The sequence below is a fragment of the Ovis canadensis genome, chromosome 17 (genome assembly GCF_042477335.2).
Source record: "Ovis canadensis isolate MfBH-ARS-UI-01 breed Bighorn chromosome 17, ARS-UI_OviCan_v2, whole genome shotgun sequence".
Taxonomy (NCBI): domain Eukaryota; kingdom Metazoa; phylum Chordata; class Mammalia; order Artiodactyla; family Bovidae; genus Ovis; species Ovis canadensis.
In genome coordinates this window covers 10,963,621-10,983,904 of record NC_091261.1, presented here as the reverse complement: position 1 = coordinate 10,983,904, position 20,284 = coordinate 10,963,621, and the positions used below count along the sequence as shown (strand labels likewise).

General features: G+C 37.0%; 1 protein-coding gene across 6 annotated transcripts; it reads right to left on the bottom strand.

Moving 5' to 3' along the window:
- Positions 1-2,383: 2,383 nt before the first annotated feature.
- MSMO1 (methylsterol monooxygenase 1) lies at positions 2,384-19,615 on the bottom strand. 6 transcript variants are annotated; one of them, XM_069556629.1, is made up of 7 exons: positions 19,351-19,558; positions 17,688-17,826; positions 14,856-15,141; positions 9,175-9,323; positions 8,153-8,279; positions 6,213-6,367; positions 2,384-3,357 (listed from the first exon to the last, which is right to left on the bottom strand). In XM_069556629.1, the coding sequence occupies exons 3-7, from the start codon at positions 15,108-15,110 to the stop codon at positions 3,162-3,164; spliced, it is 882 nt and encodes a 293-aa protein (XP_069412730.1). In that variant the 5' UTR covers positions 15,111-15,141; positions 17,688-17,826; positions 19,351-19,558; the 3' UTR covers positions 2,384-3,161. The 6 variants fall into 6 exon arrangements, with proteins under 6 accessions (XP_069412730.1, XP_069412731.1, XP_069412732.1 ...); XM_069556630.1 differs by having other exon boundaries at positions 19,280-19,416; XM_069556631.1 differs by having other exon boundaries at positions 19,171-19,409.
- Between the last annotated feature and the right edge of the window lie 669 nt (positions 19,616-20,284).

Genomic DNA, 20,284 nt, shown 5'->3' with positions numbered 1-20,284 from the left:
AAAAGAAATGCAAGAAAACAAAATGGTTGTCTGAGTAAGCGTTACAAATAGCTGGGAAAAGATGTGAAAGGCAAAGGAGAAAGGGAAAGATGGACCCAACTGAATGCAGAGTTCCAGAGAATACCAAGAAGAGATAAGAAAGCCTTCTTAAGTGAACAATGCAAAGAAACAGAAGAAAACAATAGAATGGGAAAGAGGAGAGCGCTCAGGAAAATTTGAGATACCAAGGGAACATTTCATGCAAAGATGGGCATGATAAAGGCAGAAATGCTAAGGACCTAACAGAAGCAGAAGAGATTAAGAAGAGGTGGCAAGAATACACCTAAGTGTACAAAAAAGGTCTTAATGATCCAGATAACCGCTATTGTGTGGTTACAAATCTAGAGCTGGACATCCTGGAATGTGAAGTCAAGTGGGCATTACTACCAACAAAGCTAGTGTGGGTGACTGAATTCCAGCTGAGCTATTTCAAATCCTAAGATGTTGCTCTTAAAGTGTTGCACTCAATATGTCAGTAAATCTGGAAAACTCAGCAGTGGTCACAGGACTGGAAAAGGTCAGTTTTCATTACAGTCTCAAAGGGCAATGCCAAAGATTGTTCAAACTACCATACAATTGCACTCATTTCACATTCAAGGAAGATAAAGCTCAAAATCCTTCAAGCTAGGCTTCAACAGTACATGAAACAAAAACTTTTAGATGTACAAACTGGCTTTAGAAAAGGTGGAAGAACCAGAGATAAAATTGTCAACTGTTGGATCATAGAAAAAGCAAGAGAATTCCAGAAAAACATCTACTTCCATTTCATTGACTATGCCAAAGCTTCTGTGGATCACAACAAACCATGGAAAATTCTTCAAGATGTGGGAATACCAGACCACCTGACCTGCCTCCTGAGAAATCTGTAGGCAGGTCAAGAAGCAACAGAACTGGACATGAAACAACCAACTGGTTCAAAGTTGGGAAAGGAGTACATTAGGTTGTATATTGCTACTCTACTTATTGTTTAACTTACACACAGAGTACATCATGTGCAATGCCAGGCTGGATGAATCACAAGCTAGCATCAAGATTTCTGGGAGAAATATCAACAATCTCAGATATGTAGATAATACCAATTCAATGGCAGAAAGTGAAGAGAAACTAAAGAGCCTCCTGATGAAGATGAAAGAGCTGAGTGAAAAGGCTGGCTTAAAACTCAACATTCAAAAAACTAAGAGTATGGATGGCATCGAGTCCCACAACTTCACGGCAAATACAAAGGGAAACAATGGAAACAGTGACACTTTTATTTTCTTGGGTTTCAAAGTCACTTTGGACGGTGACTGTAGTCATGAAATTAAGACACTTGTTCTCTGGTAGAAAAGTTATGATACACCAAGACAGCATATTAGAAAGCAGAGACATTACTTTGTGGACAAAGGTCCATCTAGTCAAGGCTATGGTTTTTCCAGTAGTTATGTATGGATGTGAGAGTTGAACCATAAAGAAGGCTGAGTACTAAAGAAATGATGCTTTTGAACTGTGGTGTTGAAGACTCTTGTGAATCTCTTGAACAGCAAGGGGGTCAAACTAGTCAACCCTAAAGGAAACCAACCCTGAATATTCATCAGAAGGACTGATGCTGAAGCTCCAATACTTTGGCCACCTGATGTGAAGAGCCGACTCATTGGAAAAGACTGAAGGTGGGAGAAGGGAACAACAGAGGATGAGATGGTTGGATGGCATCATTTACTCAATGGACATGATTTGAGCAAACTCCATGAGATAATGAAGGTCAGAGAAGCCTGGCATGCTGCAGTCCATGGTGTTGAGTGGGACATGACGTAGCAACCAAACAACAGCCAGAGTCTCAGCTGCAACTTTCTCAGTCCTTATTTAAACCTCTTTACTGTATAAGTATATAAAAACAAAAAAACAGTGCATGTGTGCTCAGTCATGTGACTCTTTGTGACCCCATGGACTGTAACCCACCTCACTATTCTGTCCATGGGATTTCCCAGGCAAGAGTACTGGAATGCACTGCCATTTCCTTTTCCTGGGGATGTCTCCAACCCAGGGATTGAACCCATGTCTCCTGCACTGGCAGGTGGATTTTTTTCCACTGGGCTACCTACTTGAAATTAAGTCTGCCCTATAAAGTTTGTCTCTATTCTTCCATCTGTATTTTTTCTAAGTGAAGTAAAGAGCTGTTTTGATATCCTCCATTTTATTAGGTCAACAGAATTTCCCACAATAGCCTGATAAATACATGTTGAAACTGTCAAAAAGTTTAAGAAATGAAGCATTTAAAAAGATAAAACTATTCCTTTTGTTATAAAACAATAATTTAGTGATTTTTATACTTTTCCTGATAAGAATAAATAAAAGGTGACAAACGATGTTTTAAATTGGAAATGGAATAATCAAACAAAATCACATTTATTTCAATAGCTCCAAGTGCAAATACAGCAAGCCAGTACACAGTTTCAGGACACTGCTTTAAGTACAAAGAAAACTTGATATACAAAAATGAAAGGGTAAATAGCAGAAATAAAGCTCAATTTTTTAAAAAAGTTCAAGTAACTTGAAAACCTTTAGACTAAAATAGTCTTACATCAATTCATAAATGCCTTAATTTATAGATAACAGTGGTACATTGTAATCAAAATGGACTTCCCAAAGAGTCACTTCAAACTGGTCAGCTCCAGATAAGAAGAAATTCCTGGCACTGGCTATTCTGGATTCGGCACTCACTCATACTGTACAGACTGGTATAGTTCAATCCATGGCATTTGATTTTTATGCAAATTCCAAAAAGGTATTTAAAGTTCAACAGGAGGCCAACACCACTACCAAGAGTTCCTGAAATGGCCACTATATATTTAAAAGGTTTAAAGACCAATTTTGGCTTCACGCCTATGGTACAATGTTGGACAATTAATACTCCTTCCATTACTTAAATCCTTTTTGTAAGTTAGCAAAATGGCCCTTAAAACTTCCTCAGGAAAACTATTTAAATATATGAAAGCTCCCACTAGGAAATTAATTAAAAGTTGTTACTATTCTTTTAAATCACTTAGTGGCCAAGTCATATGTATATTTCTGTTCCCCAGAAGCAATGTTAGCTACTAGCTTCAATTCAGGAAATGCATATTTTCCGGAAGGTTTATATGAGATGCTTATTCAGTCTTTTTCTCAACTTTCTTCATCTTTTCATTGTAGGCATTAAATTGAGAGTCTGTTCCAAAAATTCTGTCCCACCATGTAAATGTTGAAGCATAGTTTCCAATGAAGTTCATGTGGTGGAAATCGTGATGCCGAGAACCAGCATAAAAAGGAATGAGATTCAAAGGGTTGAGAGGAATGTCATAACCACTAAAATGAAAATGATAAAGATCATTAAGGAAGTAAACACACCATCAATAATCAACTTGTTCACTGACCATAATATGCTTGTTAACCATTCAAATAACATTCCACTGTACTTAAGTCACTTATTTCTGACATGTTTATAAAAGTTCACAGCAAATGGTACATACTCTAGAAACCACTTTCAGTAATTAAAGAAAAACTTGAACAATTTATAGAATTTAATATTAATATTACAATCAGGAGATGAAGGAAGGATTATAGTAATGAATTCTTAGACACAGATTTTCATGAATTTTTTCTGTTTCAGAGGAATTTGCTTACCAAAGTTTGTAACACCCATAATACTACGTATGTCTTTTAGGAAAGTTATACAAAATTAGTACCAAGCATTACAAAGGTTAAATCTGAGGATTACTGTTTTGCAACTTCTTTATTTCTAACTACAAGTCTAAAATCTGGTATCTACAATTATACCAGTCTGAACCACCCCAATCCTTCCCTCCCTTGAGCAGGCTTAGAAGGAAGGAAATAGAAAGGAGCAATGGAAAGAAAGAAAGAAGGACACATCATCTACCACTTCTCTGCCTAAGAGTAGAAGCATTAATTTTGCTATTTTAATGATTCAGAAATAGTTTCTAGAATTTCATATTCTGCTTTCACAGATGAAATAAAAGCTCCCCCCAAAATTCAAAAAATATATAATCATGTTTAAATAATCAATTAGGGTATTGTATTAGGCATTTGAAAAGGAATTAGATAGAAATAATTTACCAAAAAATGCCTTCTAATCAATACAAAGGAAGCATGTGAAATATGCACATAATATTTGTCAGTGGTGGGCAGAAATGTACAGAAGTGTTCTATTTGGTGAAGGCTGGATGTTTCAGTATTTTTTTTCAAGTAAAGGTTAGCTTTAGGGTCATTACAGAAGAATAAAATAATTGCTGGCCTGAATTACACTATTTAACCAATTTTTTAATTAAAACCACAAATATATTTCTTTCAACAGTGTTTCAGGAACATTAAACTTGCTTTTCAAGCAAGGCATGAAATCCAAAAGCCAGAAAAAAAATAAAACAGATAGATTTTACTATATAAAAATTTAAAGCTTCAGTACTGCAAAAGAACCATCAAGAATTAAAACTGAAATGACAGATGGGACAGAAAATATTTACAACATATATAACAAAGTTACCTACTTTGTAATTTCATGTAACAACCATGAAATTAAAAGATGCTTGCTCCCTGGAAGAAAAGCTATGACAAACCTAGACAGCATATTAAAAAGCAGAGACATTACTTTGCCAACTAAGGTCCACCTAGTCAAAGCTATGATTTTTCTAGTAGTCATGTATGGATATGAGTGTTGGACCGTAAAGAAAGCTGAGCGCTGAAGAACTGATGCTTTTGAACTGAGGTGTTGGAGAAGACTCTTGAGAATCCCTTAGACTACAAGGAGATGAAACCAGTCAATCCTAAAAGAAATCAGTCCTGAATATTTAATGGAAGGACTGATGCTGAAGCTCCAATACTTTGGCCACCTGATTCAAGAACCGACTCCGTAGAAAAGACCCTGATGCTAGGAAAGATTGAAGGTAGGAGAAGGGGATGACAGAGGATGAGATGGTTAGATGGCATGATGGACATGAGTTTGAGCAAGCTCCGGGAGTTGGTGATGGACAGGGAAGCCTGGCGTGCTGTAGTCCATGGGGTTGCAAAGAGTCAGACATGACTGAGAGACCAAACTGAACTGAACTGAACAAAGCTTACACATGAACCAAAATGTTATAAGTCTCCCTGGTGGCTCAGGCAGTAAAGAATCTGCCTGCAATGCAGGAGAGACCTGGGTTAAATCTCTGTGTTGAGAAGATTCCCTGGAAAAGGGAATGGCTACCTACTCCATCCCTCAGTATTCTTGCCTGGAGAATTTCATGGACCAAGGAGACTGATGGGCTACACAGCATGGGATCACAAAGACTAGGACACAACAGAGTTACTAATACTTTCACTTTTTCATAATAGGTTATAAAACATATAACCTAACAAAAAGTAGGCAAGTGATATAAAATGCTAATTCAAAGAAAAAAATAACTGTTGTCAACAAGCATACAGGCGTGCAGCCTCACCAGTCCCTGGGGAATGCAGATCACAACCCTGAAGGTTCTCTGCTCTCCTAATAACCAAGATTAATGATATTGTCATGCCCAGGCTGGAAAAGGTATCAGAAGCAGGGAAAGCATTCTTGCCGGCTCCTGCTGGGCATGTAAAGAGGGGCCCTTTGGAGGGCAGTTTTGCAGCACTTCCAAAATTTCGTTTCGTCTTCCCAAATAATACATGAATATATTCTCATCATAAAAATGACAACAGTTATAGATAAGAATGCAAAAAATAAGTCTATTATTTGAACTTTTCCCCAACGATTATATTCTCCTGTTTTCTTAAAAACAGTAACATTAACAAGGTTTAACTTCTCCTACTATTAGTCTACTTAGAAAAGATAATCTATGACAATGACTACGAGTGTGTAAAATGGGTGAAAGTGGTCAAAGGTATGAACTTCCAATTGTAAGATGACTAAGCCTTGGGCATGTAATGAATAGCATAGAGGCTGAAGTCAACAGTCCTGTGAATTTGAAAGTTGCAAAGAGAGTAAATCTTAAAAGTTCTCATTACACACAAAAAAAAAATTGTAACAATGTATAAAGATGGATCAGCAATATATATATCAAACCATTACACTGTATACCTAAAACACAATATGTCAATTACATCTCAATTTAAAAAAATAAAGATAATCTATGACCATGAAGAAAGGATATTTTATGATACCTTCTACCTGAATAGAAAACAAACCTTACCTATGGACATCAATAGTCTCTATCAAACGAACAGTCACCCAGGCCCAAAGGAGAATAACATGGTCACATAAAAGCATGATTCCAATGAAAAATCCAGTTCCAAGAATTATGGTTTCCAGAGGATGTGCATATTCAGCTTCCATTCCAAATGGAGCCTAAAATAAGTAAGAATTGCTTAATATATTATAATGGTTAATTTTATATATGAACTTATCTAGGCCATGGTGTCCAGTTGCTTGGTCAAACACCAGTCTAGATTTGGTGTGAAGGTCTATTTTAGATGTGATCAATATTTAATATTTAAATCGGTAAAGAGGATCCTCTATAATGCAGGTGGGCTCCATTCAATCAGCTAAGGGCTTTAAAAGCAAAGACTGAGGCTTCCCAAGGAAAGAAGGAACACTCAAGACTACAGTACAGAAAACCTGTGTGCTTTCCAGCCTGTTGCCCATAGGAATTCAGATTCAGGCCTGCAACATCAAGTCTCTCCTGCATTTCCAGTTAGATGCCCTATAGATTTCAGATTTGCCAGCCCCCACAACTGCATGAGCCAGTTCCTTAAAATAAATCTGTGTGTATGTATCTCCTATTGATTCTTGGAAGAACCCTGACTAATATATACATGTATTTTATTAATTTTCTTTAATATTCTTTTTTTTTCCCCATTTCTTACATGATAGTATACATTCTCCCAAATCATCCCACCTTCTCCCTTTCCCACAGAGTCCAAAAGTCTGTTCTTTACATTTGTGTCTCTTTTGCTGTCTGGCATACAGGGTTACCATTACCATCTTTCTAAATTTATTTGTGCATATCATTTTATAAAACGATATCCCTTCTATATGTTATGAAAATACAGTCATCCCTCAGTATTCTAAAGGGATTGGTTCAAGGACCCCCATGGACACCAAACTTTAATAAAAAGGCAGTATTTGCACATAACCTATGCACATCCTCCCATATACATCATCTACAGATTACTTATAAGACCTAATACAATATAAATGCTATGTAATTGTGTAATTGTTGTGAACACAATTTAAATGTTATGTAAATAGTTGCTCATTCAAGGCAAATTCAAGTTTTGCCTTTAGGAACTTTCTGAAACTTTTTTCCCAAATATTTTCAATGAGGGTTTCCAGAGGATGTGCATATTCATTCAGTTGGTTGAATTCATGGATTCAGAACCCATGGATATTACGGGTGAACTGTATATCTAGTCATACCTATATAAACATTAACAGTAATTCTCAATAAAGATATCTCTCTGTTTTTACCAAATATTAGAAGGCTTAGGGATGTCCTTAATATGATCTATTTTAATGGTTTGAGATAAAGGCATCAAAACAACTGGCTTGAATTCTACATGTCATTTATGCACCTGAATTTGTTCTGCCAAGAAAGGGATATTTGATTTATCATATCAGGTAATCAGGATCAGTGCAGAACATACCAATGAAACAAATCTGACAAAGCTAACTACAAAGCACTTCTGATTTAAAAAAAAAAAAAAATCCCTGTTTTGTGGGAAGAAGTTAGCAATGAGGTGGAAAAGCATTAAAGCTAAGTTGAAAACTGTTTGAAAAACTTAATGATTCAAGGTTTGTTGTTTTGGGGTCTCACTTAAATGATCATAACAGCATTAGAGCCTCCATCAAACTGCCAGGTACCCAGCTGTGTGAGTACAGTGCTCTGAATCAAAACACAAAAATGAAAATTTTTCTTTCAGGCCTCAATTTACCACGAAATTAGGATACTAGAAAAAATCTGTAGAACTAGCTTTGTGTTCATGTTTATGTGTGTATGTATTCTAAACAATTATGCCAAAGGAAAATGAAATAAAGACATCACTGACAATTTTTTTTAAGTTCAGATTCTTTAAAAAAATAACATTTTTGGCTCAAAGAGTAAAAAATATATTAAAGATAATTCTAACATACCTGAAACTCATGATGAATTTTATGAATATATTTATATATTCTTTTGTGATGTAAAAGCCTATGTAAGAAATAGTGCCAAGTATCCTCGATCACTGCACAGCCAAAACATCTTGCCAAAAGCATGTACCTTTAAGATGAAAATACCGTAATGAGGATAAAATAACTTACTAAAACAATCTAGACTTTTACCTAGGATCACTGCTGGACACTGCATAAAATCAAATATTATCTTGATTTAACTGGTTATATTGATCAAAAAATTATCAAAACAATACATATAGATACAAGCTAGATATATGATACCAGCTGAAGAAGGGTTAAAGAGGCTGACCACCATATCAATTCTAATTAAATTAAAAAATAATAAGTTATAAAATCAGAGCTAAGAAACAAAACTCAAAATTTCTAGGCAAAGAGCAACGCTGATAAAGGACTTACTACTCTTAACAGTAAAATCACTTTCTTCTGCCAAAGAGAAGCATGTAAGTGCAATGGGCAAAAATATTTTATTTATATAGGAACAAATACACAAATTCTCTTATATGTTGCATATACAGTAATAGGATAAGCACATATCTATATATTGTACATCTATTCAGGTTTAGTCAGAACAAAAAGCTAGAATACAAAATTTATCTGAACATAAATACTTATGCTCATATTATATATATATATACGTGTGTGTCTATATGGACAAAATTTTTATAAACTTTACACTCATTTTTTTCATTTTAGACTTAAAATATATTTTTTCTTGGTATAAGCCTCCGTATCCTATACATAATCATATAACTTCTGTTATAAGAAACTTCTAATGTAAGAAACTCACTCTCCAATAAAGATATTAAAATATAGAAACACATAAAAATGGGAACATTTTAAGTTTCTACTATAGTTTTCTATATTTACTTCCAAGTTAAGAACAAACATTAACCAAATGAAGAAAGAACATAATACTAAAGATATTTTAATTGAATGATAAACCATAACTGAGTATAAAAATCATATCTTTATCTACATACCATCTTGGCATTGTTTCCCAATCATAGGGAATACTGAAATACTCTGTAAAATAATAAGTTCCACAAATCAACGGAAGCTGGATACAAAAGTGATTAAAGAGAAGCACTTTAAAACATTTCCATTGGTTTTCCCATGTTTCTGGTTTATCCTATGGAGAAAAAAATTAAAACATTTAGTATTAGCCTCTGCTATCAGAAGTTTCACCTGAAAACTAAAAGTAAATTCTTAGCTTTTTCTCTAATGTCTATATGGAACCTGAAATTTGTTATTTAATTAATCCTATGTTATGTAGATTCTGTATTATAATTGCTAAGTTACAGTAACTAAGGCCCAGGAACTGTAACACTCATCCTCAACATTCTAAATTCTTGACAACTATTATCACTACTATAAACAGATGAAGAAATTGTCAAAACTCAGGTTCAGGCATAATGGTCCAAATGATCTTTAAGCAACACTACAGAGCAAACCAAAGCAACACTAGAGAATAAGTAAGTCCTGTTTTTGCTGCCCACGGATCATTTACTTTTATCAGGAATTCCAGAGGTGAAGACATGTGTCATGCTACAATCACAGCTGAGTTCTCCCAATTGCTGAGGGAGCTATACACACAGCATTGAAAGCCTTACTATACAGGCAGGCAACACCATTCAGTGGTTTTCACTCCCAGAAATTAGTGCATTTTTCTTCATACACATTGACAGAATTAGAAACTCTGAGCTGAAAGAACTCCAGAAACAAATGTGTCCCGTGGTTCCCAAAGAATGGAGAGCTACTGGCCACAGATGAAGTTCACAGATTAAAATCAAATGAGCAAGTGATCAGTGCAGAGAAATGTTCACAAAGCCCCATCAGGATTATCAACTTGCTCAGCAAGCCATAAAGAAAAGTGAATATGTATTCAATTCAAACGGCTGTACTTAGTTAAGAAGTGCTTTTGGTTTTACAAAAAGATAGCAAATAATAAATAGTTTTTGCTCTTTTAAATGCCCTTACCCCTAAATTCAGAAATCTGCAATGGAAACCACTGACCTCAGCAGAGGCCCAGAGGTCAACCATCTTGCCCAGGAACACATAGGCAGTTATTAGCAGAACTTGGGACTAACTAAAATCTAGGGTTCCAGTATTGTTCCTGAAATTCTTTAGAAGAGCTTCCTTCCCTGACAAAAAAGGGAGAGTTCAACTGGTAATCAGTCAGAGTTGGTTCTAACCTCAGGGTCTCTGTGAATCTCACATCTCAGTCTCAACAATAAAATGAAGGAATTAGGCAAGATTACTTTACAATTTTCTATTTCTGCTCTGAGCATGATCTGACCTTGCTCCTCTGAACTTCCAGTCTGTGACTGGGGACAAAATAAATGAAAGATTCTGGCTTGGGTGGGAAAAGCCACTCTTTTCTCCAAAGAACTATGTTTAACTAACTGGTGATATCTTGGCTAGAATCTAACACTGATGTAGCTGTAGAAATTAACAGAAAAAGAAATCAGTTATAACTTAAAAAAAATCACGATTTACATTTATGAGGGTCACAGATTTCAGAAAGAATGTTTTTAATGTATAAATCTTTGAGGAAAATTCCTAGAGAATTATTGAGATGTATGACATAAAGAAAAAAAAAAATCCTGCAAGGTCTATTTCTTTACTTTCACAGAAGTGAATATCACCCTTCCCCCTAGCAAGCATGTACATTAACTGTCTATTCTGTTTCAAAGCAGAATTTTTGGTGTTGCTCCATCAGTGTCAGTGTTTTAGGGTATCTGCCTTCAAAATGCATAAATCTGTAATTAACTTATACTGACTTATTGGCTTGTTTTTAAAATCCCTTTATATTGTGAAAACTTGTATTGATTAATCTTCAGTTAATTTTATTATCAAAAAATCTCAAAGCAGGGACTTTAATGGTTGTGAAACTCAAGAAACACATGCTAAGCACAGACTTGAAGGCTTTCAATCTGTTTGTAAGTAACTAGTTGTAAACTAGATTATTGCTTGTCCTTTCTTTTGCCATATTTTTCTCTGGAGTCTTCATAAAATCTTAACTGAAACAGGCCTTTCTCTCTGAAAAAGTTACCACCTCTGCCAGTGAGTCAACTGTAGAGGGCAGAAGGCAGAGAGGGATAGTGTGGCCTGGATAGTCATACAACCAACCAATCAGCCCCACAAATAATGCAGTGGGTGACCCACTGCAGTCAGAATTCCAAACATGCATGAGAACTTAAGACACTCAAACACAATTCTGCCTTTCAAAGCAGGCCTTTTTATAAAAAACATTTTGGAAATATTGTGTCCTTTATTTACAGTAACAGGATACTCTCCTTTAGGCCACAGCCCTTTTAATTCCTTCTCCCTTTACTCTTTGTTCTTCCCTCCTTTGACCTGGAGTCCACAAGCAGCTGGCCCCATGCAGTATCCCCAAAAAGGATCAATGTTAATAGTTGCTTAACGTGAGACTCACCAGGAGAGGCTACAAAGTGAAGAGACTGATTACAGAGGATGTGCGCTGACTGCCACCAGACATGAACTCAGTGAGTGCAACCTTTAGATGAACATTCCCAAAAGGCCTACTTTACATCAAGACTGTGTGCCCAAGTCTGAGTTTGGCATGACTTTTTGAAAAAAGCTAATAGTAAGCATTAGAAACTATTATAGGTTTACTAAGTGTTGATAAATTCTTTCTTTCTTTAACAATATGGTACAGACTCCTTCCTGAGAACTGTGTCAAACTCTTTAGTTACAAGAGTTCATTATTTTCCCTATGTTTAAACCTGAGAAGACATACCATGTACACAAGCTCTCAAGAAACACTTAGTGTACTGAAGCAAATACTGAGAAGTTAGGAACATCAACATTTTTTGGAAGATGACATGAATGCTGCAGAAAAACCATGTTATATTTAGAATAAAACAAAATTTTAACACTCTTGATCAAAGTCTTAGCATATTAACAACACTGAAGAGTTGAGACATTAAGGATTATAGTGAATTGCAAAATAATACTCATGAAGGAATAAGATTCCCTTCTAGCTAATTCAAAAATTACAATTTATATATGATAAAACTTCTCCATAGAGTGAGTACAAAGGGAGCATATCTTAACATAATAAAGGCCACAGATGGTAAGTCCACAGCTAACACAGTCAACGGTGAGAACCTGAAAACATTTCCTCTAAGATCAGGAATAAGATAAGGATGCCCACTTTTATTCAACACAGTACTGGAAGTCTTAGACACAACAATAGGACAAGGAAAAGAAAGAAAAGGAATCCAAATTGGAAAGGAAGAAGTAAAACTGTCACTGTCTGCAGATGACATGAAAAACCCTAAAAACCCCACCAGAAAACTACTAGAGTTTACCAGTGAATTTGGTAAAGTTGTTGGATACAAAATTAATATATGAAACTCGATCAACAGATTTTTATACACTAACAATGAAATTAAGGAAACAATCCCATTTACCATTTCAGCAAAAAGAATACCATACCTAGTAATAAACCTACCTAAAGAGATAATTGATCTGTACTCAAAAAACTCTTAGGACACAGATGAAACAAACACAAATGGATAACACAAACGGAAAGATACATCATGTTCTTAGATTGGAAGAACTATTCTATTGAATTGAATTATTATTAAAATGACCACACTACCCAAGGTAATCTGTAGAGTCAATACAATCCCTATCAAAACACCACTGGCATTTTTTTTAGAACTGGAACAAATAATTTTAGTATTTGTATGGGAACACCATAAAACTCATAGAAGACAACACATCACAATAATACCTTTTTAGATCTGTCTCCTAGAGCAAAGGAAACAAAAGCAAAAACGAACAAATGGGACCTAAACTTTGAAGTATGTTTCTCATAGCAAAGGAAACTCCTGACACCACAGGCAACTATTGAACGGGACAAAATATTTGCAAGTTATTTAATTTGCAAGACTGATTAGGGATTGATATCTAAAACATATGATTAGGGCTCATATAATTTGATATAAAAATGAGCATAAGACTTGAACAGACATTTTCCCAAAGACATACAGATGGTCAATACACACATGAAAAAATACTCAACATCACAAATCATTAAGGAAATGCAAATAAAAATCCCAATGAGATATCACCTCACACATGTCAGAATGGCTATTAATCAAAAAAGACTACAAATACAAATGTTGGTGAGGATGTAAAGAAAAGGGAACCTCGGTACACAGTTGGCACAAATGTAAACTGGTGCAGACACTGTGGACAGTATGGAGGTTCCTCAAAAGACTAAAAATAGAATTATCTTATGACCCATTGATTCCACTCCTGAGTATATACCTGAAAAAACAAAAAAAACTAATTAGAAAAGATACAAGCATACCATACATTCACACCAGCATTCTTTACAATGGCCAAGATATGGAAGCAATCTAAGTGTCCATCAACAGATGAATGGTGGAAGAAGACGGGGTATATACACACAATAGACTACTCAGCCATTAAAAAGAATGAAATTTTGCCAGTGCAACAACGTGGATAGACCTGGAAGGTATTATACTAAGTGAAATAAGTCAGAGAAAGACAAATATGTATGTTATCACTTAGATGTGAGAAAAAAACCCGAACGAATGAATAAAACAAGACATAGATTCAGATCTAGAGAACAAACTAGAGGTTACAACCAGCAGGGAGAAAGAGGGAAGGAGTGAGATAGAGGTAGGAGATTAAAAAAAAAAGAAGTACAAACTACTACATAAGTTAATAGTTAAGTAACAAGGCTCTTACTCCCTTGTTACTTCCCTGTTACTTGTTATTTCCCTTGTTAGCTTCCCCGGTGGCTCAGACGGTAAAGGATCCACCTGTAATATGGGAGACCTGGGTTTGATCCCTGGGTTGGGAGGATCCCCTGAAAGAGGGCATGGCAACCCATTCCAGTATTCTTGCCTGGAGAATACTCATGGACAGAGGAGCCTCAAAGGCTACAGTCCATGGGGTTGCAAAGAGTTGGACATGAGTGAGTGACTAAGCACAGCAAAACAAGGATAGCATAGGGAATATAGCCAGTATTTCATAATAATGTAAGGTAGAGCATAATGTACAAAAATTCCGAATCACAATGCTGTGATTCAGCATTGAAACTAACATCTGAAACTAATTTATTGTATATCAACTATAACTCAATAAAAATTTTTTTTAATTAAAACTTATAAACTCAAATTAGATAAACATCACATCTATTGAAGGCACAATTCAACAAATTCTTTCTGAAACCTTATCAGTAATGATCTAGGGTTGTGCTGTGTAATATGGTAGCAACTAGAAATGTGGCTATTGAACATTTTAAATACACTTAGTCTTAACTAAGATGAGTTGAAATTAGTGTAAAATATACACTAAATTTTGAACACTTATTGTAAGAATAAGAACACAATATATCCCATTAAATACTTTTTAATTTTGATTACTTACTGAAATATAATTGAGATTTACTGGATTAAACTAAATACATTGTGAACATTATTCCCCCCCTTTTGTTATTTTTAATATATTCTAGTAGGAAATTATGTATGCGGCTTCATTACATGTCTGTTGGACAGCCCTGATGTACAGTCTATTTTCAGTTACAAATTATATTTACTTTAAAAAAATATTCAACAAGACTAATGATAATACTCCAGTACAAGTCCATTATACTCACCTTTTGAATTTTGTACTTTTTCATGTAAGGTATAAATTGAAACAAAAATCCAGGTAAACAGAACAAGAAATAAAGGACCTCATGAACGATGAGAGATCCCCACGTTGCAATCTGGAACTTTGTATAATTATTCAACATATAGTTCCAAGCATTTTTAAATGGTTCCTGCAGAGGATTCTCAGGCAAAAGTGAATCTACATATTCCACAGCCAAGGATGCTGAACTAAAGATGCTGATACTTTCATTTGTTGCCATTTTTCAAATCTTTGCAGACAGCCTTATTATTCTGTAAATATAAATAAATAAGTAAATAAGCAAGCTAAACAACAAAATTATGAGATAACAGGTTTTAAAATGCTTCTGATTAATTTTTAAATTGCTAAAGGAGTGCCAGTCTCTCAGGTCCTAAACCCATGATTAAAAACACCAGTCTACAGGATGTCATCACCACCTCCATTTGTAGATAGGATTTAAAAGCCACATGTTAAAGTTCAAGAGAAATATCTAAAAAATAGTGGATACGAAATTTCAAGCCATCTTTAAGGAGACTTATCAGTGTGGTCTCCCAGGAAAAACTTGTAATTTCAAAGAGCAATAGCTGGGTTTAAAAGTATCTCCCAGGAAAAACTTGTAATTTCAAAGAGCAATAGCTGGGTTTAAAAGTATCACTTAAGAACCTATTTAGAAAAAGTCTGCCAAATATGACTACATAAATACTAAATATTTATAATTGGGAATAAAAAGACAACAATAAAGTCAAAGATGACAAAGGGCTACAATGAGTCCTTTAGAAAAAGCCTAAAAACCCAATAGAAAAATGACAGACTATTCACAGAAAAATAAATACAAATACTAAGCAAATAAACAGCTCAGTTTGACTCAAATAGGAAATGCATCCTAAAACAAAAACTTAGTTTCACAGAGCGCCTAGCAGTAACACTTTGGGGAAACCGGCATCACTGTACATTGTTGATGGGAGGATTAGTTTATTCTTTAAGGAAAAAAACCACAGTATTTATTACAATTCAAAACGAATACACCTTTTGAGCCAGCAATTTTCTCACTTAAGTACACAAAGATGAGCACACTAAGACTGAAGGAAGCATTGCTCACAATAGCAAAAACAAAGAAAAATACAGCAAGATGTTAGGGCCATCAACAAGAAATGAATTAAATAAATTCTATCAGGTCCTTCCAAAGACTGAGGAGGAAGATTTACATATTCTACATAGAAAGACATCTAAGTGAAATAGCAAGTTGCAGAATGTATAGGAAGAGCCTTACCTATGTTTCTGTGAAAAGGTTATGTCTTTATCTATGCACTTTACACATATATAAATAGGAGAAACACACAAATAGAAAATGCCTATGCATACATGGTAGGGAGGGGTTATGAAGAGGAGAAAAAATTTACCTTCCATTTTATACCTCTTATAATTTTAATTTTTTCATGAGTATGTTCACTTATAAATAAGCTTAATAGGCCACCAAATCAAAAAACAGAGAAACTTATAAAGAATGTCACTTTCCTAAAAATGTTCACTGATGTCCCTTGTTTATAAATTATGATGGGCCACTCTAAAAATAAATATATTAAACCTCAAAAGCATTCTTAATATTGTTTAAAATGCTCCTTTGTCTTAGAGCACCACCCCATAACCCACTCAACTATGGCTAACCCTTCAATAACACAGCTTTGAACTGTGCAGGCAGGTCCACTTAGACTTAGTTTTTTTTTCAAAAAACAAATTGGAAAAACTTGGGGAGATTTGTGACAATTTGAAAAAAAACTCACAGGTGAACTGCATAGCCTAGAAATATAAAAAAATAAAATAAAGTTAGGTATGTCTTGAATGCATAATACATGAAACTGTCAAAGCGTTAGTCTCTCAGTCGTGTCTGACTCTTTGTGACCCCATGGACTGTAGTGTGCCAGGCTCCTCTGTCCATGGAATTCTCTAAGCAAGAACCCTGGAGTGGGCAATCATTCCCTTCTCTAGGGGATCTTCCCAACCCAGGGATCAAACCTGGGTCTCCTCCATTGCGGGCAGATTCCAAATCTAATAATGTTGAATCAACACCACTTACTAGCTGTGCGACCTTGAGCAAGTTAAGTAACTTCTCTAAGCCTCAGTTTTATTATTTGCAAAATATAAATAATAACAATAACTAGATGATGGGAATCTTTTCATGATGTACATGTATATCAAACCACAATGTACATTTTGCTAACAGAACCTCAATAAAGTTGAAAAAATAAGGAATAACAGTATAGTTCTTCTAAAGAGTCCAAGAAATGATACATGTGAAGTACTTACGTTGAGGTGACACATAAGCTAAAAAAAGCTAACAATTATTAAGCGCTTTATATACACCAGTAACTTCTAACAGTGTCACATGCTCTCTCTATATTATAGACTTTACTCCTTACCATAGCGTCAAGGTAGGCACTTTTATTATTTTCATTTTACAGATAAAAACTGAGGTTCAGAAAGATTAATTTTCCCAAATTACAAAAACACTAAGTGGAGGAGTCTGTGCTCTCATCCATATCATACTGTGATCCTAAATAATAAAGCACACAATAAATGGTATAGTAAGAGAGGAATAATTCTCAAAGTTCACCCAAGCCTCCTGAAAGAGTATTCCATATAGGCTGTCTTCATTTTCAGATTTCACATCCACTCTCTAGCAATTAAAATCAGTTTTGTATTCTAATCAATGCACTAAATTTACTCTTAATAAAATCACTGTTTCCCAGCTGCCAGATCCAACAAAAATATTTTAGAGTTTATTTTATCTGGCCCTTAAGGAAAATTTGATACTTCTCACCTTGATATACCCGCCTTTCTCGCTTCTTGGGATTCACATGTATTCACTCTGATTTAACATGTGGTACTATTTGCAGCCACTATGCTTCCTGCTGCTCTCACCCTTGATAAATAAATATGATTTCTTCAAATCACAAAATCTAGGGAGGAATACAAAGAAGTAACAACCCTGTCACAACATCTGTGATAAGAGCAATAAAAGGTTGGAAATATAAAACACAGAGGCCCAGGGAACAGATACTAGAGAAAGAAGCATGTAAACTCAAACCTGGAGTCTGGAGGGAAGGCAGTTAAATCTAATTTAACTAGATTAAAAGAGAGTAAAGAGGGTGGGATGGGGTCGATGGGTGGTTTTGAGCAGAAGAAATATCAGTTCTAGAGACTCAACCAGGAGATAAGAAAGGATACAGCACTTTCCCATTTAGTATGTCTGTGGTACAGCTTTTGAGAAAGAAAGGCTCAACAATTGAGGCTGAACAGTTTCCCAGAGATGCTTGATTTACTCCTTCCAACTATTCTACAGTGTCAGGAGTGATCATATCTGTTCCCTGTTGTGAGAATATGCTGATATCCTCTCTCTCTAAAACCCCAGGTTCTGATTATCCAAAGTACACTGGCCATCTCCAATTTAGGCAGTTTGGAGGCATGGCAAAGTCAACATGTCCCAAAATTCGGCCACTACTCCTTGCAACCCTTCCCACATACTCCCTCCCTACGTACTTAACTTGGTGAACTGATGCCACTATCTACTTAGTCATCTAGGACAGAATTTTCCAGATCTCTATCTCTGCTGCCTGGATTAAGTCTTCAAACACTTCCCAATTTAGAAACAACTGGTTTAATTAACATTCAGGAGTTTACTCTCTAGATTTAAGGGAGGGAAAAGGATACACTACTGCCAACTGAACAAAAGCAAAAAATAGGTATTAAGGAAGAGAGGAGAGGGGAAATAACAAGTGAATTTTATTTCTCTTTTTCATCCTTGCACAACTGGATTGACTTGAGGTCTGCTACAGACTCAGAAAAAAAGAAATGTAGTTGTCTGTGGCTCCCCACCCCCCCCCACACCCACCCAGAAACTTTGAAGTTTCCCTGTCTCTGAGACCTGCAAGCACTGCCTGTTGGCCTTTGCCCGCCCCGGACGCCTGGCACCTCCAAGTGTGCCCTTCTTAAACCCTCCCTCTAAAACACGACGCCAGCATTCATGCAAACAGCAGACGGGGTTCAGCCCTTCGGCAGACCCTTAAAGTTTCAGGGAGTGCCTCCCCACAGATGAAACACCTGGGCCTCTGCTCTCCTTTACTCTCAGCTTTTCGCCCCCACACTCCGTACTGATACACCAAGGTCTCTGACTGTCCTCCGCTTCGGGCCTCTCTGGCCACGAAACAGCATCTCTTGCCGGTATAGCCCTCTGCCCAGTTGCTATTCACCCTTTAGAACCCTTCCAGGACGCCCTTCCCACCCGCGCGCCCCGCCGCGCATACAAACAGATCTTGCTTCTTCCTTTTGTAGAACTCTGGTCACTCTGTCACTCTGTGCTGTGACCACTGCCTGGTTCCGACATTAAGAGATTTCACTCGTTTTCACCAATACCTGCCGCCAGGCCGTCCGTCCCGGCCTCTGTACGCGGGAGCCAACCGAGGACCTCCACCCCAGTCCCTCACCTTGCGCGCCACCCAGTCTGCAGCCGCCGCCTCCAGAGCTGCGCTAGGCGCTACCACTCGAGAGTCGACGGGCTCCTCCGCCGTTATTGGCTTGCGTGGGCTCCGCCCCGCCTTCTGAGAGCCGTGATTGGCCTACGCAGCTGCCGGCATCGTGTGACTCGAGCGAACGCGGCACTGGAAGCGCGGCCATTGGCTGCTCAGATGGAGTGAGGATCGTGAGAGCTAGGCTTCAGGCCAGTAGCTGGTCCGCCAGCCAGCCTAGGCTGACGCGAGGCCGTGAGACGTCGCCTAGCAACCTCAGCCCCGCCCAGCACCCGCGCCCCTTCCATGAGCATGCGCACTCGGGGAGTTTGCAGGCGCGCCGGCCCTGAAATCTTTACTATGCGCTGTATTCACTGGCGCCGCTTTAACTCTGTTGCGCCTGAAGTTTAGACCTCTTTCTCGTCCCAACCCCAGTGTCTTTAGATAACACCTGTATGTACGTGGGAAATGGGGAACTCCAAATGCAGCGCGATTCCTGTTTGAGGACGGGAAGCCAAGAGTCGAAGGTTTAGAAGAGACGAGGCGCAGCAGTTGGTTTTGCTGCCAAGGTCGGCCGCCTCCCGCCCCTACGGGGATGCTGAGGTGTGCACGGATGGGGGTAATCCACGAAATTAAGCTTTCGCTTAAGAGAGCCTTTTAAAATTTGCACAAGGGCACTACTCGCTCTCGTTGAAGGCACTTTCTATGCAGGACTGTGCAAACGGGACGCTGTCGCTTCTCATGGCTGTGATCAGACTGGTTCTCGTGCCTAACAGGCCAGGTGCCATCTGCTTTAGGAAATCCCTCAACCCATTCATCTAACTATCCCATGTATTTGACACCCACGTCCTTTGTAAAGTATCATGACAGAAAAGTCATATCAAATGGATAGAAATGGGATCTGTCCCTTGAG

Coding starts and splice junctions, on each gene's coding strand:
- MSMO1 (XM_069556628.1), bottom strand. CDS start 15,110: ATGGCAACAAATGAAAGTATCAGCATCTTTAGTTCAGCATCCTTGGCT. Junction 6,368..8,152: donor AAATTCATCATGAGTTTCAG/GTATGTTAGAAT, acceptor TACTTATTTTAG/GCTCCATTTGGAATGGAAGC. Junction 3,358..6,212: donor GAGACTATTGATGTCCATAG/GTAAGGTTTGTT, acceptor TTTTCATTTTAG/TGGTTATGACATTCCTCTCA.